This window comes from Cervus canadensis, chromosome 19 (genome assembly GCF_019320065.1).
Source record: "Cervus canadensis isolate Bull #8, Minnesota chromosome 19, ASM1932006v1, whole genome shotgun sequence".
Classification (NCBI taxonomy): Eukaryota; Metazoa; Chordata; class Mammalia; order Artiodactyla; family Cervidae; genus Cervus; species Cervus canadensis.
In genome coordinates this window covers 20114952-20136516 of record NC_057404.1, presented here as the reverse complement: position 1 = coordinate 20136516, position 21565 = coordinate 20114952, and the positions used below count along the sequence as shown (strand labels likewise).

The following is a 21565-nucleotide window of genomic DNA, read 5'->3' as shown; positions in this document are numbered from 1 at the left end:
TTTATATTGTACATAACTCCCCTAAAATAAATTTCTAAAACTAAAATAGAATTACAAAAGTTACACTGTCAAGTTTAATGGACATTTTCATGGTTGTTGAACCACATTAACAGATTCCTTTCCAAAACTGTGTAGCACAAGTCATTTTAACCTTGATTTCTTAAGCTCTGCTTTAGGCAAAATCTGTATCATAATTCTTCTCAAAGCTGGTTTACTTTCCTTTTTAGGGCATCCAGTTTTCTGTTTCTTGTCTGAAGGATGCTTCTACTGTAATATGGACACTTGCAAAGCAGAGATAGCTGACATATCTTAGCGATGTTAACTGAGTAAGCCATTTCTGGCTTCCAGGTGCACCTGCTGCCTTTGACAGTGGATAATCATCCAGTACGATGTTTGGCACATAGTAGGTGCCCTAGACACGTTGAGTGAGTAATTGAATGAAAAAGAGCATGAACTCTGGAGTTGAAAAGGAACTGGGTTTTAATCCTAGTTCTGACACTTAATAACTAGGTCTACACATTTTATCTAACTCTCTGAAACTTATCTTACTTGTTAAATGAGCACAGTAACAATATATCTGCCTCATAAGGTTTTAAGAATTATTTGAGATAATATCTCAAAAAGCTTAGCCTTGTCTCTGACCCACAGCAAATGTAGAATAAAGGTCATTGCTATCAGCATTGTTGAAACCATCTTGATATTGTCATTATTCAGATGGTCCCAGAGTCAGGGTAAAACTTTTCTTCAGGTCTCTTTTGTACAGTATCTGAGACATTAAAATTGTAAAACACATCATTCCTCAGAAAACTTTCATCCACATTCTGTTGTTGTTCAGTTGCCAGGTCGTGTCTGACTCTTTGCAACCCCATTGATTGCAGCATGCCAGGCTTCCCTGTCCTTTGCTATCTCCTGGAGTTTGCTCAAACTTATTTCCATTTTTTCACTGTGGGCAAGAGTTTGAAATGGTGAGGAGGCAGAAGAAGGCAGATCCAGGATAAGGCAGATGAGAACAATTAATGTGGATTAACCAGTTATCGTTTGTTTAGACAGGCTGTGTTACTACAAAAGAACTTTTACAAATGTTGGAGTTTTAGTTTTGAGAACTAGTTCCAAGGTCCAAGCTCACTGAAAGTAGTTCTATAACTCAGTGCTTCGGGGGGAAAAGTTCTAATTAGATCATGTATATCAGACAGGGTGAAAAGCAGTGTTTTCAATAAAGAGAAAGCCAGCTTTTGAGAAGATTAAAATAAAACTATAAAACAAAACAAATCTTCATTTTTTTGTGATTGCTACTAAAGATAAGAACTACAGCCCCATTACATACTCACTGGGAGAAGATTTTGCCAGATCTCCTGGGTTGAATGTAAACCTCGTTTATTGTACTTCACCTTTGATGGTTTTTCTGTTTTTTGTTTTTGTTTTGAGACTTTCTCTAGACTTATTATTATCCTTTCCAAACCTTTTGCATTCTTTCTTTTTTTCTATTGTTACTTTAGCTTCATTTTTTTTTTTTTAGCTTCATTTTGTGGTAATTTTTTCCTTTATATTAAACTGCCTTCATCAAATGAAAAATTTTCAAGTTTCCTCTCCTTCACAGATCTTTTCCCATAGACCTTGATTAGGCCTTCTTTCTGACTTGGTCTGAGACGATTATATGCCCCCAAACCACAATACAGTAAAAAAAAAAACAAAAATCACAAAATCTCTTTTTTCAGAAATACTTTTTAGGTTAGAGGAAGGCGGAAATGCTGCAAATCTTCATAAGTCATAGAGAATCTTCAGTGATAAAGCACTTGATGAATAAAGAATAAAATAGTTATCAAAGACCTAGAAAGGAAGGATTTGGTAATGAAAAGAAATTCTGATTTAGAGTCAGAAGTTTGAGTCCTAGCACTGCCTTTTAGAAGCTATTTAATCTTGAGGGAAGTTACTTTATCTTTCCAGGTCTCTGTTTCCTTACCTGTAAAATAAAATAATTGAACCAGCAAAGGGATGGCAGATAAGTTTTACTTTTAGACTTAAGCCTGATGAATTGATAGTGACTTCCTGGGGAATTTGTTGAGAATACCAGACTCAGTGGCAGAAAGTAGCGTGATTGGTTAGTGATGTCTGCCACAGAGTCAGAGTCGAGAGAGTGGTAGATTCAGGTCCTGTATTTACCACGTCTGAGCTGGATCATCTCACGTTCCTTCCGCCTGGAACATGCTCTGACCTCTTGTTTCTACTTAGTCCGGGACATTTATCTGGATTGTTAAAAGTAGAGATCTTTGCTTTTTTTTTTTTTTTTTAAAAGCTATCATTTAAAAAAATCATCCCATTAGAAAACTGTTTTTCAAGGCTGATTTCGAGAAATGAAGACACTTTGACAGGAATTTCTGAGAAATGATTGTAAATTATAAGGTGACAAGAATTTCTCAAAACTCATTATATAGTAAACACAAAATATTTAATGGATTTGAAGTGATGAATAATATACAAACATGTCTGTGTATGTCTCTGTATATGTCTAATATGTATCTATACATATGATGTTTAAAATAAGAGGTTACATGGAATAAGGTTTTTAACCTTTTAGAAGTTCTTTAATCTTGAGGGAAGTCACTTTCCAGGTCTCTGTTTCCTTACTTGTAAAATAAAATAATTGAACCAGAAAAGGGATGGCAGATAAGTTTTACTTTTAGACTTAAGCCTGATGAATATATTACATGTTGTATATGTAATATATATGTAAAAAACCTTATTGCTATGGCAGAAGTTGATTGATGGAGCTGAAGAGTTCACTTGGGATCTTTTGAATATAATGAAATTAAACAGAAATACTTAAGGGAGTTCTGAAAATACAAGTATGTACTGTTTTTTATTTAATTTTTATTTCCCAGCATAGCACTTGAAGCATAGTAGGTGCAGAGTAATTGTCGAGTTGAATGTCTTGGTTTCCATAGAACTAGTTTCAGTCTTGTGTTGCAGAAGACATTTGCTTATAGATAAAATTAAAAGTTAGGAATTGCAGAGATTTTGTGCTTTCCCTCATTTCTATACAGTACTTCATCACATTAATCAGTTCCATGGGAGAAATTTTCTATTTGAAAATGCCTCTCATCATCATTGTGAGTGAAATGTCAGGGATAATGATGGGAAAATGGTGTATCAGCTCTACCACTAGTGATATGCAATTTGCAAAATTGTGTTTGCTTTACAGCACTTCCATAGGAGGTTTATTTGTGTGGATGAAGCTATGAAATATGGATGTATGTTAGAGGTACATTAATTTACCCTAGCAGCATGCATTTTACATACCATATGTTTATAGTTAATTAGCACAACAAACCCACATTTAAAAATAATAATAATCTCAATTAGGTTATGCAAAATCAAGTAATCAGCCACCTTCCTGACACACACATTCTCTGACTCCTTGGGTAATCATAAAGAAATTGTTCTTTTCTCCCCCTCTCTTCCATCTGCTATTTATTCTATTGCATAGAGTATTCCATTTACTAGAAGTTTTTCTAAGATACTCTTTTCCAGCATTTGAAAATCTTCATAAGATTCTCTTGCAAAGAATTTTTTTTCTTATGACACTCATAAATGTTCAGAATATCTTTGTTGGATTTGATAAGGTGCCATGTATTTACTGAATACATTGAGGAGAAGTGCATTAGGGAAAAATTATGAATCTAAGCCATTTTAAAAGAAAACTACTTAAAGTACTGTTTTAAGGTGATTGAAGTAAAGTCTACTTTTGTATCTTAGCCTCTAATAGTAACATATATTCATAGAATTTTAAAGTTGGAAACAAGCATAGCTTTAGCATAGGCTAACTTCCCAATGTAATAATCCTCTCCACTAAATTCATGACAAGCAGCCATCTAGCCTCACTTGAATGCTTTCAGTGAGCAAAGTCCTACAGCCTTACAAGGCAACTCAATTTATTTAATAGCTCTAATCATTAGAAAATTTTCTCACATGGAGATAAAATATGCTCCCTATTAACTTCTAACCATTGGTCCTACTTCTATTTTCCAAAGCAATGAAGGAGAAGTCTAATTTCTATTCCACATGACACCCCTTCAGTTATAGCCATCAGAGCCTCCCAGTCTTCTCTCTTCTGAATAAACACCCCCAGTCTGTAAAACTGTAAGTCCTATTTATCCCCATTACTTTCAGTAGAAATAAACTGGCTTTATTAATGTCTCTCTTAAAATGTAGCAACTGAATGCAGAGCTTTGAAAGTGATTTAACCTCATCTTCTTTCCTTGTTAATGATATTATAGTTGTTATAGTCCCGAGTAGTCCAACTGTAGGCCAACACCTACTGTTACATGGTTACACTAGACTGTGGACTCACTATGCTGACCTGTGTATGCTCACCATGCAGAACACCCTAGGGCTTTTTTCCTCACTGTCTCTCATTTAGTTGGGTCTCTTCACCTTGTACTTTTCTTTCCCCCCACTGCTGAAGCTTGTTAATCAGTCTTCCTAAATTTGTTCTCCTGTAAATCTAGCCAGCAGTGATATGGCCATGGAAGAACTTAGGAATCTTCCATTAAAGGCCTCTCTTTCCATTGTGCTCAATGCCTTCAGTTCAGTTCAGTCGCTCAGTAATGTCCCACTCTGCGACCCCATGGACTGCAGCACGCCAGGCTTCCCTATCCTTCACTGTCTTCCAGAGCTTGCTCAAACTCATGTCCATCGAGTCGATGATGCCATCCAACCATCTCATCCTCTGTTGTCCCTTTTTCCTCTTGCCTTCAATCTTCCCCAGCATCAGGGTCTTTTCCAATGAGTCAGTTGTTCACATCAGGTGGCCAAAGTTTTGGACACTTTGACAGGAATTTCTGAGATGCCTTATATTTTTGTAATTCTCTCATTAAATAGCTAGCTTGCGAGTTAGTTCTGTTGTAAATTCTTAAGTGTAATCTTATGTAGAATCTACACAATTTATTACTTGAAAGTTGAGATCTATCTTATAAAAATCTCATAATACTCTTGTGGGTGATCTAAAGCAGTGTTTCTCAAGCTTTAGTGTGTGAAGAGGGCTTGTTAAAAATGCGGATTGCTGGACCCCACCCCCAGAGTTTGTGTTTTTAGGTCCTAGGTGGAACAAGAAATTGCATTTCTAACATGATCCCAGGTGATGCTGATATTGCTGATCCAGACACCACACTTTAAGAGTTAGTGATCTGAAGAAAGATGGACTTAGTGGCTAGGTGGAATTCACGGCAGGTTTAAAACCAAACTGAGAATGTTTATGGGTGATAGTTTGGAGGAGGAGACGGGAGCCAGAAGCTGATAGGAATCATGCTTGTTGGTTTCAGTTTATTTTCCAGATAATCTGTAGAAAGGGAAAGTTGAGTTAGGGATCTTAAGGAGAGAGGTGAATGCTTGAAGTAGTCATTGTGGGGAGAACTGTAGTTGATTTCCCTCTGTGTCTCCATCCTTCTATCTCCAACATATGCCAGGTCCTGAATTCAGTGTTTTACATACATTGGCTCATTTAACTTTCACAGCAACTCTAAGGTAAGTGTTAGTAACCTCCTTTTCCAGTTGAAAATGATGCAGGCTTGCCTGAGGTCATATAACAAGTGAGCGGCAGAGCCACTGCCTGGCCTTGACCTGGCTCTGTCAGAAAGTGACGGTGGAGGGCCAAACCAAGGTGGCACTGAGCCTCAGGGAGCTGAAAACTGACACGCAGAGAATGCAAAAAGTGAAAAACCCTCACCAAGCTGTCACAGATCATCAAAGGTGGAATTTTTTAACCCCCAAAGCTAAATTCTTAATTATGTAATAGCCCTTCTTGCAGAGTCTGTTGCATTGGATACAAGATTAGAGTTCTTCTCTTAATCCCAGGTAACAAGAATTTGTCATAACAAATTTTACCTTTTTTATAATAAAATTTTATTCTCATGGAGTCCTCTCTGAATCTGTTGACTAATAAGTAAACTCTTGCTTTTAAGAACTTCTTGTTAAATGCTCTGATTTAATTTGTATCTTGGCATCAGTTTGTTCACTTATTGGTAAAGAGTCTTAACAAATGTTGATTCAGTTGAGAAATTTTTCTTTGAATTTTTTTTTTTTGCTTTCTAGGTAGATTATGATAATCATGCACTTTATAAACATGGAAAGACAGGACGGAAACAGTCTCCTGTGCGTATTTTCACAAATATCCCACCTAACAGAATAATCCTTCCTATTGAAGAAGGGTACAGGTAAGATCACAGAGGGACCTTGAAATACATGAGTCACTGAAAATAAAGTTCCATATATCTGACACGAAAATGCCTTTCATATTGACTCATGTAGTACTTTTATTACTATTAAATGTGGCCTAAAATGTTGTATTGAATTTAATTTGAATTATACCGAATTTTTGTAACATGCCTGTGAACTTTTATCTACCTTGTGAATCTCAATAGGTATAAATATACGCAGCTCATTTCATCAAGTCTTTCTTTTCTCCTTAGATTTTGCCCCCTGTGTCAACGATATGTTTCTCTAGAGAATCAACACTGTGAACACTGTAATTCTTGCACATCCAAGGTATAGTTTTCTTTAGAATGTGTTTTTACTCAAATACATTAGTTTTATTTTTGTTCACTAGTTTCATTACATTTGCTTAATGTTATTTTTTTAATATTATAATTCATATTAATGTATTAATGCCAAAGAATGTTCAAACTACTATACAGTTGTGTTCATTTCACATGCTAGCAAGGTTATGCTCAAAATCCTTCAAGCTAGGCATCAGCAATATGTGAACCAAGAACTTCCAGATGTGCAAGCTGGGTTGAGAAAAGCCAGAGGGACCAGAGATCAAATTGCCAACATTCATTGGGTCATGGAGAAAGCAAGGGAATTCCAGAGAAACATCTACTTCTGCTTCACTGATTATGCTAAAGGCTTTGACTGTGTGAATCACAACAAACTGTGGGGAATTCTTAAAGAGATGGGAGTACCAGACCACTTTACGTGTCTTCTAAGGAACCTGTATGCAGGTCAAGAAGCGACAGTTAGAACTTAATATGGAACAATGGACTGGTTCAAAATTGGGAAAGGAGTACATCAAGACTGTATATTGTCACTCTGCTTATTTAACTTAGATGCAGAGTACATCATGTGAAATGCTGAACTGGATAACTCACACGCTGGAATCAAGATTGCCAAGGGAAATATCAACAGCCTCAGATATGCACATGATACCACTCTAATGGCAGAAAGTGAAGAGAAACTAAAGAGCCTCGAAAGAGGAGAGTGAAAAAACTGGCTTGAAACTCAACATTCACAAATCTAAGATCATGGCATTCGGTCCCATCACTTCATGGCAAATAGATCGGGAAAAAGTAGAAGCAGTGACAGATTTTATTTTCTTGGGCTCCAAAATCACTGCAGATGGTAACTGCAGGCATGAAATTAAAAGACACTTGCTCCTTGGAAGGAAAGCTATGATAAACCTAGATAAACCTAGATAGCATATTAAAAAGCAAAGACATCATGAAATGAGCTGACAGAAGTCCATATAGTCAAAGCTATGGTCTTTCCAGTAGTCATGTACGGGTGTGAATGTTAAACCATAAGGAAAGCTGAGCTTCAAAGAACTGATGCTTTTGAATAGTAGTGTTGGAGAAGACTCTTGAGAGTCCCTTGACCAGCAAGGATAGCAAATCAGTCAATCCTAAGGAAATCAACCCTGAATATTCATTGAAAGGTCTGTCGCTGAAGCTCCAATACTTTGGCCACCTGATGCAAAGAGCTGACTCATTGGAAAAGACCTTGATGCTGGGAAAGATAGAAGGCAAAAGGAGAAGGAGGCAGCAGAGGATGACATGGTTGTATAGCATCACCAACTCAAGGGACATGAATTTGAGCAAACTCTGGGAGATAGTGGCGGACAGAGGAGCCTGCAGTCCATGGGATCGCAAAGTGTTGGGCACGGCTTAGCAACTGAACAACAACAGTTAGTGTATTATTGTTTATTAATTATATTTTAATGCAGTATCTTTTCTCTAATCATAAAGTACTGCAGGCTTTTAAAAATATTTAGTTGCCTTCATTATCATTAATAATTTTTGAGTTATTTTTATATGGTAATGTGTGACTGCTAAAATTATTAGTGTTTCAAATAAGGCACTAAATGAAGACTAAATTTTGTCGAGGGCAAAATTGTTTCAAATAAGGAATTGGATTATTAGATACCAATCACTGTTCTGATGAAGCAGCAGTTAGTAACAGGACTTGTTATGTGCCAGGCCCTAAGTGCTGTACATGGACTAAGTCGTTGAGTCCTCACACAGCGCTGGTAGACAGGCCTTTTCACAGGCGGGGAGGGACTGCAGAGGACATACCTCCTGCTGACATTTTTAGGAAGGCAGGATCACCCGTAGGATACTCTGTTATTTTAACTACATCCAGTCAAAAAGAACATGTGAAGTTTAGTTGGCTGATAAGCACGTATTATTCTCTAAAGGAAAGGCTATATTTTTATAACTATTGGAAAGTACATTATTTTATACCTTACTGGTTTTACTGGTTTTTTACTATGGTAACATTGATTATATATATTTCCAATTAGTTTAGAAATTGTCTGTATTCTTCATTTAAAAAAAATTATGCCCAAATCATACAAATTCCAAGATGAGAAAAAAACTTTTTTTTTTTTTTAAATTTAGAGATGCACACATAGGTGGAAAAAATAAAAACAAGGAAGTGAGCATCAGAAAAGCTAGGCTAAGTGTTTCTCAGTGGGGAAGGAGGAATGCTGGACTGGAAGGGGCATTTGGGGAAGTGTCTAGGGGACTGATGGAATTCTGTCTCTTGACTTGTTGGGTTCTTCAGTGTTCACTTTATAAACTTTATAAACAGTGTTCACTAAACTGAATGTATGCATTTCATGTACTTTTCTAGGTATGTTTTATTTCACAGTTTTTAAATTACCCAGATAGTAACCTCCATCCTTCTAAATTACATTTTCTCAAATATGAACGTTATTAAGGATCATGTCAGATAGACTATAAAAACTATGAGTCATTAATTCTCTTGAAATTTTCATTGAGTCCTTCTTCGTGCAGTTTGGGTTGATTGATCTGGAGTGGACTTTCAAGATCATTTAGATAAATCCCCCAGTTTTAGTGTTATGGAATTTGGGGCATTTGAGTTGAGTGGAGAAATGCATAAATTAAAATCAAAGTATTTAATTGTAAGCTCAGGAAAGTGAGAAATAAGGAATGAATAATTTACACAGCTTTTAATAAGCCATTTTAATTTTTAATTATGGGGCTTGATTCTTAATGACAAATTAATCATAGTTTAAAAATTGTTTTTGTAGGATGGCAGGAAATGGAACCATTGCTTTCTCTGCAAAAAGTGTGTAAAGCCTTGTAAGTATTTAGACTTAGTGTTTGAGATCCTATGAAAACATTTGAGTTTTTCTTCATCTAAACAGAATTTTTATTTAACTTTATTTACAAAAGAAAAAAATTAATATAGAGACTTACATTAATTTACTTCCTTTTTAATTTTTGCACTTATTAAAATGAACTTTCTCTCCTTTAGAGAGAGAGAGATGACTTTACCTTGTTTGGTTTGGCTTATTTTAATAGGATTTTGTATCGCTCAGCCGGTCCCCATTGTGTTGGTGGTTCATGACTCATTGCAGAAGGGCGGAATTTGTTGCCACGTATCAGAAAGAACTTAGCTGGTTTACATGGGATTCCAACCTCTTAATCTTGGCCTCTTTAGCCAAATTATAATTAGCTTGGTAAAGAGATCACAATATTTGAAGTAAACACTATTCATACTTCCTCATCATAAAGGTTAATCTAATGAAAAATTCTATTAAATGAACCTCTTCTAAAACCTAATTTTTTATTTTACAGCCTGGATCCACTGTAGCATTTGCAATCACTGTGCTCTTCCAGATCATTCTTGCAAGGGCCCTAAAGACGGCTGCTTTATTTGTGGTGAATTAGACCATAAACGGAGTACTTGTCCTAACATTTCTACATCTAAGAAAGTTAACAAGTTAGTTGAATTCCTTTATTTACTAGAAAAATTTTTCTTGTGTACAGAACAATCCACAAAAGTGTGCAATAACTGGAGGATCCATAAGTGCTAATTAATTGTTGCTTTCACTGTTAGGCATAGATGGGGAGGAAGGATATCAAGGTGAGTCAGAGAGCTTAAGATTTTACAGGCAAGACCAGTAAATAACCAAAATATAAGGTAGAAAATGACTGACTAACTTTCCTATATGTGTATGTAATATAGTTGTTATAATTCAGAGCAACATGATACCAATGACAGTAGTTGATTTAGAAATACTATTGGTATTTCAAATGGGCTAACTTGAATGATTACACTTTTTTCTTTTTACACTAAAGGGATGACATGTATTGAGTCCTCTTGTTTTGCTGATGTGAAAACCAGATAGCTAAGTTTAATATTACATGAAAATTGACATCAGGATAAAGATTTTGAACACTCATATAACTCGTGATGAAAAAAACATCTTTTAGTATTAGAAGTGTTAGGTTGGTGCAAAAGTAATTGCGGTTTTTGCATTGTTGAATTTTGCCATTTGATACTGGAATACATTCTTAAATAGATGTTACTTTACACATTGTTTTAATGCACATTTCTTGCTTTTCTTTTTTGCTAATGACTCATTACTTGTTTATTTTATATTTTAGACTATAGAAATGATGTTAGACAAAAAACAAATTTGAGCAGTTTTTTTATTCAAGGTCAAAATGGGTTGTAAAGCGGCAGAGATGACTCACAACATCAGCAATGCATTTGACCCAGGAACTGCTAGCAAACATACAGTGCAGTGGTGGTTCAAAAAGTTTTGTAAAGGAGACAAGAGCCTTGAAGATGGGGAGTGTAATACAGCTGGTCATAGGAAGCTGACAACAACCAACTGAGAGCCATCATTGAAGCTGATCCCCTTACAGAGAAGTTGCTGAAGAACTCAACATTGACCATTCTGGTCATTTGGCATTTCAAGCAAATCGGAAAGGTGAAAAAGCTCGATAAATGGTTGCCTCATGAGCTGACCAAAAGTCAAAAAAGTCATTGTTTTGAAGTGTCATCTTCTCTTATTCTCGGAGAAGGCACTGGCGACCCACTCCAGTACTCTTGCCTGGAAAATCCCATGGATGGAGAAGCCTGGTAGGCTGCAGTCCATGGGGTCGCTAAGAGTCGGACACGACTGAGTGACTTCACTTTCACCTTTCACTTTCATGCATTGGAGAAGGAAATGGCAACCCACTCCAGTGTTCTTGCCTGGAGAATCCCAGGGACGGGGGAGCCTGGTGGGCTGCCGTCTATGGGGTTGCAAAGAGTCGGACACAACTGAAGCAACTTAGCAGCAGCAGTTTCTCTTATTCTATGCAACATTTCTTGATTGGATTGTAATGCATGATGAAAAGTGGATTTTATATGACAACTGTCAATGACCAGCTCAGTGGTTGGACCAAGGACAAACTCCATGCACTTCCCAAGGCCAGACTAACACCATAAAAGGTCATGGTCACTGTTTGGTGGTCTGCTGCCTGTCTGATCCACTACAGCTCTCTGAAGCCTGGTGAAACCATTATATCTGAGAAGTATGCTCAGCAAATCGATGAGATGCACCGAAAATTGCAACGCCTGCAGTCAGTGTTGGTCAACAGAATGGGCCCCGTTCTCCACAACATCGCCTGACTGCATGTCACACAGCTGCTTCAGAAATTGAATGAATTGGGCTGCAAAGTTTTGCCTCTTCCACCATATTCACCTGACCTGTCTCCAACCAACTACCACATCTTCAAGCATCTCAACAACTTTTTGCAGGGAAAATGCTTCCACAACCATCAGGCGGCAGAAAACGCTTTCCAAGAGTTCATCAAATCCTGAAGCACAGATTTTTATGCTACAGGGATTAACAAACATTTCTCACTGGCAAATATGTGTTGATTGTAATGGTTCCTATTTTATTAATAAAGATGTGTTTGAGTCTAGCTATAATGATTTAAAATTCATAGTCCAAAACAATTACTTTTGTACCAACCTGAATACCTGATACTTTACTAACTACTTAGGATTGTATTCTTTTCCATCTGTTTTTATTTTTTTGGTCAGTAGAAATTTTTTTCCATTAAAGCCCAGCCATTTGAATTCTGCCTACTATTTAAACTACCTTTTCCGCTGAAAAATGAAAATGGGAGTGTCAGTCACTTAGTCGTGTCTGACTCTTTGCGACCTCATGGACTGTAGCCTGCCAGGCTCCTCTGTCCATGGGATTCTCCAGGCAAGAATACTGGAGTGGATAGCCATTTCTTTCTCCAGGGGATCTTCCCAACTCAGGGGTCAAACCTGAGTCTCTTGCATTGCAAGCAGGGTCTTTACCATTGGAGCCACTAGGGAAGCTCATGCTTTTTATTGAATCTACTTTCAATAATTATTCCAACTAAGTAATCAAGGGTAGAAGTGGTATTATAAAAATTAACTAAAGAGGTATATTGAGTCTTAGAAAATACTTTTCCTTATAAACCTTTAAGAATACAGTCTCATAAAGTAGGGGTGATCTAGGGGTGTTTTACTATTTACAGTATAATTCTAGTTGCAAACAGGAGTTAGTATCATGCTCAGCCTTTGATTCTGTGATTTTATGACACATGGAAACTGAATTTGCATTTTAGTAATACACTGTAGGCTCTTCCTTGGTTCTTAAATAAAGCTGTTTCTTAAAAAAGCTCTGACTAGTTTATTTGTTAGTAATATATTGTTTTCATTGAGGAAAATCATGTAGTATCCTTCAGTACTAGATTTTATCAATTTTAATTCAAGACCAAATCTTCTAGAATGTGGTATACCTGCTAATTCTTTTTTTTTCCCATTTATTTTTATTAGTTGGAGGCTAATTACTTTACAATATTGTAGTGGTTTTTGCCATACATTGACATGAATCAGCCATGGATTTACATGTATTCCCCATCCCGATCCCCCCTCCACCTCCCTCCCCATCCCACCCCTCTGGGTCTTCCCAGTGCACCAGCCCCGAGCACTTGTCTCATGCATCCAGCCTGGGCTGGTGATCTGTTTCACCCTTGATAATATACATGTTTCGATGCTGTTCTCTCGAAACATCCCACCCTCGCCTTCTCCCACAGAGTCCCAGAGTCTAAAAATATGGAACGCTTCACGAATTTGCATGTCATCCTTGCACAGGGGCCATGCTAATCTTCTCTGTATCGTTCCAATTTTAGTATATGTGCTGCCGAAGCGAGCACTACCTGATAATTCTTGAATAGTATCTTCTTCTCTTAGAGAAGACACCTAAACTGTTAATAGTTATTTTCAGGTATTGCTTTCAAAAAATTTTTATAATGAAATTGACAAGGCATGAACTTTTTATAATAGTAAAAAATAATTTTTATGCTTTTTTTTAAGCCTCTATGGCATAAAAGGTCTTTTCATCTTGTATGTTTTATAGTTGTCTTATGTTACTTTAGTTTTCCTTAGTATTAATTTTCCTTAGGTTATGAACTAGAATGATGCTGGCTCCCTCTTGTGGTTAGAGCTCATTTTATCAGTCACATAAATACTTGTAATTTACAGGACAAATATCAATACCAGGTCAATTTAATTTTAAGGCAAAATAAAACAGCCAGTTGATCTATACTCAGTTTATCACTGTTTAAAGACTCTACCTCTGGTGCATTTTGTTTATTCATATTACAAATGAGTGTTTTCCTTCTGTTTTTGTTTACCACATCTTCTAGTGAAATCTGGTTCATGTTTAGTTCTTATCAGTGGATAAGCCAAAGAAAATTTGTTTGAGTTTTGTATACAGGCATGCATAATAACTTCATTGATTTTGTGATCAAGAGATTATACGTCATTACATTTGCTAAATTCATCACTTACCAGGACATTTTCTTACTTTAAAAAAATGGCTGGAGAAAAAGGAGACTTATATAACATGCACAAAACAGAACGAAGATGACTGTTTTGTTTTATTTTGAACTTGAAAGATATCCTAGTACAAAATCTAAACATGGAAAAATATTAAATTACCAAGCAAAATTCTGAATAGTAGTCATGTGGAGCTACTAATAATAGCTAATATTTTTTAGGAGTTACTATATGCTGAGCATTTTATATACCTGAATAATTTATAGTAGTATATGTAGTATCAAGGTAAAATTAAAAGAGCACAGTTTCCTGAATCAAGCTGATTCTGCCACTTCCTCAGAGGTGGTTTCTTAGCCTCAGTTTCTTTCCCTAAAAAAGAAAAGTGGGGAGAAGGAAAGGGAAGGATGACACCTGCCTTGTCTCAGTCTCCCTGCTCCTTGAAGTCAATTGTACCCGTTCATGTTTGTATTCCCAACACTTAACATGTATACTGAATGACCCAAAGGAGAGGCTGAGTTTGTCCACTAGGAGATTATATACTGTGTATGAAGCTGCTTTCCCAGATTTTGGTCCTGGGAAGATCAAGAAGAAGCTTTTCCCTAGGACTTGTGGTGGTTTATAAGGAGGAGTCTTAACAGTTGATATTGCTGGGCAGCCTTGAAAGTTTCCAGGTTTGCCAGTGCTGGCAGCCCCAGCTCATCCCTTTGTTCATGATATAATAAATGGCATGATTCTGCTAGGTTGGAGAAAGTGAATGAACAGGCCAGTAATCTTTCTCAGGTATAGATTGCCTGTAACTTAGTTCAGAGAGCACCTGAAGCAAAGGATCTGTTTTTGTTTTCTGGTGTGATTTAATGCTTTTTAGAGATTGACTTTCAGCTTATTCATTTTGAAGCTAGTCTTCAAGAGACCACTAAATGTGGACATCCTGTATGGCAGTTGTCAGGATTTTAGGATACCGAGGAAAGGAAAATTAAGACTATAAGATGAGCTTCTGTAAGCCTTTTCAGAGTTGCAGCATTTTTCTACCATTGCTAACTGTCAATATATCGGTCTTTTTCTGAAAAATGTAATTCAGGGTTTTGGAGATCGAAGTGCTGAGTTGAGCAGTACAAATGTAGAAGGGAAAAAAAAAAAAAACCTCCCAACTCATTGGCTTGACTATTTACCTCTGTGGTGTATTTGTCCTGAATAGATTGTTCTAAATCTGTAGTAACCATCTTTCAAAGAAATTTCTTCTCTAAAACATTTTGCTTGGTCAGGACTCTATCTCCTTGTTACTGTGGTTAGGATTCTGAGGATTTATGCTTACAATACAGTAAATTCTTTCCCTTCTGTTTTCTTATTTGGTTAGCTAGTTAATTAAACTTCAACATAATTACATAATTCACTGTGCTCATTCTCCAAAATAATTTAGCACCTTGTTTTTCAGGGCTGTCAGAAAGCAGAAGCAAAGAAAAAGCAATAAGATGAAAATGGAGACCACTAAAGGACAATCCATGAATCATACATCTGTTACAAGGAAGAAGAAAAGGAGAGAAAGAACCCATCAATATCTTTGCTCTTAAATGTCCAGTGACTTGAGAATAAGAAAGATTTATAGTCCAACCTTTGATGCCATTTTCTGAAAGTGCCATGTTGGACTTAAATTCTGTTGCTCTCAAAGGTATGCACCTTTCTAAGCTTGAAAATAAGGAGGTGGTATTTTGCTGGTTTATAGACATCCCCCCTTTACACGCACCCCCCCCCCCCCCCAACACACACACACTGCAGCCCCTCTGGAGATCTTTGCCGGCTAGCTAGCTTTTGGTGCCTTTTTTCTCTCTTTACATCTCTTCCAGTAATATTATTTTAGCCTCTTTTATCTGAAAAATGGGCACAGAGCATTCTTTTGCAGAAACAAAGAAGAAAATAAGAATGAAAACTCGAGGTTTTGTTTACATTGAACGTAAGAGTATGTTGTTATATATGTTAAATTAGATATTAAAATATTGTACAATGGCTTAAATCCCACTTGTAAAGAGAAATACAATGTACAGTTGTTTTTTTTTTTAAGACAGAATCTGAAGATGGAAAGAATTTTGACAAAGGCCGTCTAAAACAATTATGGTTATATTAATATTAAATATTTATTTTTCAACTACTCTTTGCAGTTATCCTTCGATGATATAGAATCACCTAAATGTTTGTTGAATTATGACTTGCTCTGTCATCTTATTGTCTGTTAACTTAGGCAGGATGTTTCTTTATAAAAGTTGTAGCAGAGGCAGTCTGTTTTGGTGATTCAAACTCCTCTTTCCTATTCTAACACTTACTGGTTGTATATCTTTGGCCAAGTCATTCACTCTATAGAAGCCACTGTTTCTTCATTAATATAATAGGGACAGCACATCTCAGGATTGTTTGTGGTTAAATTAAATAAGGCTCATGCACCTGGCTCTCGGTTCGCTTGTTCGCCTGGAGAAGTGTTAACAGGTGAAGATGGTAATTATCTGTGGTCCAGGGTTGCAACACTAAAGGGAGGAGTTTGAACAAAGAATTCCTCTCCCCATTTCTCTGCTAGGTATCTGACATTATCTTCAAGACTTGGTAGTTTTGAATGGCTTGTATTTGCATAATGACTCTCCTCTCTTTCCCACATGACTATTTTAGAGCATGTTTGGAGGCATCTCTGCTTGGGCTTAGCTGGAGCCCTCTAAGTAGAAGTAGAAGAACTGTACTCCATCTCTTATTTAAATTCTACCTGGTATTTAAGTTTGGTACCTGCTGTGGAATCCTCACACATGGCCCTGACAGTGTGGTCCTGATAGGTCAGGTGACATCACAAGATGTGCCAAGCTCCTGGACTTAACAAGCATCAGGAAATTCTTCTCTTGTCCCATTTTTAATGGGTTGCTGTGGTTCTAGGAGGGGCAGATTTTGAGGTGATTGGATGAGATATGAACCTTGTAGAGTCATTGTAAGAGTCTCTCTGATTCGGGTATAGGTGTGGACATTGCCTGACTTTCATGGTGTCCATGATACTGTGGTTAAAATCTATTGAAATCTGCCCAGAAACTCAGACACCTGAGGGACCGTGACTGCTGAAGAATTGGCTCCTGATGGCCAGTGGTTATCATCACCACGTTTTCTTAGTTTTAAGATACCATCAATTGGTAAAGTGTGCTATTGATGGAATCATATCTTTTCAGGGGGAAAACACCCTTATCTTATTAATTGTATATATTAAACTTTAGATGTGTCTTATTTCAGAAATACTGAAATGTGAAAAAAAGCCCATCTTAGTATTGAGCAAATAGGGTGTTACTTATAATCAGGAATTCTGTACTTGAAAACTTTGTTACCTTCTCAGAGTTAAAAATAGGAAGTTTGATGGTTCTGTTCTTGTGTTCAGTTATGGTAATTTTAAGGACTTAATCTCTTTCTTTCCTCAGAGGATAAACGAATAGAATGTGAAAATGTCTCTGGGAGGTATAAAGTGTGATGGGAGATGAGGTCATTTGTTCTAATTAGGAATCTGCATATCTGAACATTAAGATACTTACTTAAAACTGCAGTAAAAGAAAATCCCTGAAATTTGACAGACAAACCTTTTTAAGCTTTTTAAAAGGAAATTTTTTTTGGCCATTCCTTGTGGCATGTGGAATCTTAGTTCTCCCACCAGGGATTGAACCTGTGCTCCCTGCAGTGAAAATGTGGAGTCTTAACCACTGGGCCGCTAGGGAAGTTCGTGAAAAGGACATTTTTCTTAAATAATTGCCGCTAAATTTCATTCTATTTCTTGTTTATATTACATAATGTAATGAAATATGATGTTACTTTGTCGTATTTTTGTACTTTGTCACATTTTGTCACTTTGTAGGCCCTGAATGACATTAGATTTTTTTCCCCTACATTTAGTGTGATATTTAGACTAATTTATTTCTCTGGTATGCCTCAGTCTTTTCATCCCATTCTCTTTTTTCTGTTTGGAATATTTCCCTCTATACAGCCATCTTTTAAAGTCTTACGGAGCCTTTAGGCCCTGGCCCCAATCCCACTCTTTCCTGGTAAGTTTCACATTTTAGACTGATACCAGCTGAGGCTTTCCTCTGCAAGCTGCTTGCTATTCTGCACCACACTTGAGTCACTTTTTATGTATTATTCCATGATTATATTGACAGATTCTGTTTCCCCGAAAGGTTTCAGTTTCTTAATGTCAGTACCCACTTCTTATAGTCTCATGTCTCCTATGTATTGTAGGTGCTCAATAGAAACTTGAAAGTATAGAATTTTCTAGAGATTTTCAGGTGGTGGGTATATTTATTTGCTAGGGCTACTATAACAAATGTATTGGATAGCTTAAACAACAGTAATTAACTTTCTCACAGTTCTAGAGCCTGGAAGTTCAAGATAAAGGTGTTGACAGGCTTGGTTCTCCTGAGGCCTCTCTCCTTAGCTTGCAGATGGTTGCCTTCTCACTGTGTCCTCACGTGGTCTTTCTTCGGTGTCTCTTTGTGTCCACATTTCCTCCTGTAAGGATGGTCAGATAGGATTAGTGCCCACCTTAAAGGCCTCATTTTACCTTTATCTCCTTTTTAAAGATGGTGTCTCTAAATCCAGCCCCTGTCTGAGGTACTGGGAGTTAGGACTTCAGCATATAGATTTGGAGAGACACAGTTCAGTCCCTGACATTAGGCTTGCCTAAGATATGGAGACAACTTGCTTTTTTTCTTAGAAGGACTGAAAAAAAAAAAAAAAAAGAAAACCTAGTGGTTCAGATGGTAAAGAATTTGCCTGCAATGCAGGAGACCTGGGTCTGATCCCTGGGTCAGGGAGATCCCCTGGAGGAAGGGAATGACAACCCACTCCAGTATTCTTGCCTGGAGAATTCCAAGGCTGGAGGAGCCTGGCGGGCTACAGTCCACGGGGTCACAAAGAGTTGGACACGACTTAGCAACTAATACACAACACTTATTACTAAAAAATGCTAACCATCATCTCATAACAAAGGGATGCCACAAATCTTCGATCGTAAAGAGACACAGTATCTGTGAAGTACGATAAAACATGGTGTGCCTTTGACTTTTAAATATAAAATCACAGCCTACAAAAGGTTCTGGTCTGATGCCACCTTCTTCATGATGTCCTCGCTGGTGTCTCCAGTGGAACAGTACATCTTTTGCCAGTGAAATTAAAAACGTGTGTGTTTGTGTGTCTCTGACTTGTTTTCAGGTACTTAAATCATGCCCTGCATTAGAACGACTCTCTGTTCGTTAGAAGCTCATTGGTGGCCGGGGCCTGTGGACTTCATGGTGCCCCTTCACTGGCTCCTAGAGCCGTGTCTGGCACACGGTGATATCAGAGACAACCAGCTGCAGGACCCAGGGCCTCCTTCCTCCTTCCACGAGCCTGGGAAGCTAACACCGATAACTGCAAGTGAGCACCCACGCTAACACCGTTCTGCACTCACCCAGTAGAAGCTCCTCATAAATCAGGGTTGGGTCAGGTGAATGGAAATGGTCATTCATGCCTCCAAACCCAGCTGTGCTGCCTAACAGTAAGACGCTAATCCACTTAGAGCTGCCAAGAAAGAAAAGCTTTAAAAAAATGCAAAGGAAACATCTAATTTGACTTACTTGATATGGTTTTAATTGGAAATTAGGACATGGGTTAAATTACTTGAGGGTCAGCTAGAAGGTCATTGCAATAAAGTGACGATAAGATCTCTACAATTTAATTTGAAGAGACTTAGTATAAATGTTAACTTGGCAAGATTGGGTGGGGAGGTGGGGAAGGGAAAGCATGAAAACTGAGCAAGCAGATCGCAGAGATCCAAGGGGTAAGTTTTATCCCATTAGCTGGACAGTCACAAGATTCTCACACTATTGCACGGCTTAGTACCCCTGCAGACTGTAACTGTGACATCCAGTCATCTTTAAGAAACTAACCCTGATTAATCAGATGGGCCAGTTTCGTCACTTGCAAATGTGGAGGTGAGGAGTGGGAGAAAACTAGAGATAGTCAGCCTAAACATTCTGCGTGCTTAAAGAAGACAAAAGGAAATAAAAGTTGCTGCCTGTTAACTTTACACTTAATACATGAGCCACCTGAGTCAAAGAAAATGAAAAGTAACTGATTCTACTACCCAGAGAGAACCACTGTCACAGCTTATGTGTATTTTCTTCCAGAAATAAGATTCCTGTATAAATAGCTACAGACACTTAAAATTTTTTAAAAATGGAATTGTAAAAATAAATTGTTTTGTAATCCTCTCATAAAGATGTTGTGAACATCAGTTTATACCTGTAATGACAGTATTATTCTTCAGTATGGATCAGTTAGTCAGTTCAGTCGCTCAGTTGTGTCCGACTTTTTGTGACCGCATGAATCGCAGCACGCCAGGCCTCCCTGTCCATCACAATCTCCCGGACTTTACTCAAGCTCATGCCCATCGAGTCGGTGATGCCATCCAGCCATCTCATCCTCTCTCGTCCCCTTCTCCTCCTGCCCCCAGTCCCTCCCAGCATCAGGGTCTTTTCCAATGAGTCAACTCTTTGCATCAGGTGGCCAAAGTACTGGAGTTTCAGCTTCAGCATCAGTCCTTCCAATGAACACACAGGACTGATCTCCTTTAGGATGGACTGGTTGGATCTCCTTGCAGTCCAAGGGACTCTCAAGAGTCTTCTCCAACACCACAGTTCAAAAGCATCAATTCTTTGGCGCTCAGCTTTCTTCACAGTCCAACTCTCACATCCATACATGACCACTGGAAAAACCATAGCCTTGACTAGACTAATTACCCATTCATAAATCTTCACTTCAGAATGCACTTCCTGTTTCTCTAGGTGAACTAATATAAAAACTGTCGCAGTGGTCCTTTGGCAGTGCTGAGTGCAGTTGCAAATGCTTCCAGATCATTGTCTGCCTGACTGCAACCTGTGAGTTACCTGGCCATAAACTGATCCATTGATAATATGGAGCTGGCTGCCTGGTTTTTGGGTCTCAAGATAACCTTCTCCATCCTCCAACACATGGCAATAGATAATCTAGATGATGGGGTGCATTTAGATAAATCCACTATCTACCTGCTTTACAATCTTATGAAAACTGAATGCCCACTTTCCTGAAACTTTTCCTGAATATGGTCCCTCATACCACACAGGAAAAGGACTGTGAATAAATCTATACCCTCAGTGTTACAAGACAGAGGAGAGTAACTACCTACAGATTATGAAACCTTCACAGAAGAGTATGAATTTCCCCCAAGATATGTATAACAACATAGGAAATATCATAGGCGTGAAGTTTCAGATGTGGCCATCTGGAAATGAGAAAAAAATTGGTTATAAGTATATTCATCAAATTGTTTACAATAGTGAAAAATGGAAACTTAGCTGCCCAACCACAGGAGACTGATTAAATACAATATATCCAGACTTCGACTGTGTGGATCACAATAAACTGTGGAAAATTCTGAAAGAGATGGGAATACCAGACCACCTGACCTGCCTCTTGAGAAACCTATATGCAGGTCAGGAAGCAACAGTTAGAACTGGACATGGAACAACAGACTGGTTCCAAATAGGAAAAGGAGTACGTCAAGGCTGTATATTGTCACCCTGCTTATTTAACTTATATGCAGAGTACATCATGAGAAACCCTGGGCTGAAAGAAGCACAAGCTGCGAATC

At 37.7% G+C, this 21565-nt stretch overlaps 1 protein-coding gene and 1 non-coding gene across 5 annotated transcripts in view; one reads left to right on the top strand and one right to left on the bottom strand.

Moving 5' to 3' along the window:
- The window catches only part of ZCCHC4 (zinc finger CCHC-type containing 4), a 58706-nt gene extending 42673 nt beyond the window's left edge, over positions 1 to 16033 (top strand). For 3 of the 4 annotated variants that reach the window (XM_043438571.1, XM_043438570.1, XM_043438568.1), the window contains 5 exons: positions 6088 to 6209; positions 6465 to 6540; positions 9323 to 9374; positions 9873 to 10017; positions 15326 to 16033. In XM_043438571.1, the coding sequence (XP_043294506.1) occupies positions 6088 to 6209; positions 6465 to 6540; positions 9323 to 9374; positions 9873 to 10017; positions 15326 to 15461 (531 nt within the window). In that variant the 3' untranslated portion in view covers positions 15462 to 16033. The remainder of the gene's footprint in view (positions 1 to 6087; positions 6210 to 6464; positions 6541 to 9322; positions 9375 to 9872; positions 10018 to 15325) is intronic. The other variant, XM_043438569.1, reaches the window with a different exon arrangement.
- LOC122422439 lies at positions 13162 to 13268 on the bottom strand. Its single transcript, XR_006263836.1, has one exon. It is a non-coding gene; the product is annotated as a U6 spliceosomal RNA (small nuclear RNA).
- Positions 16034 to 21565: the final 5532 nt, after the last annotated feature.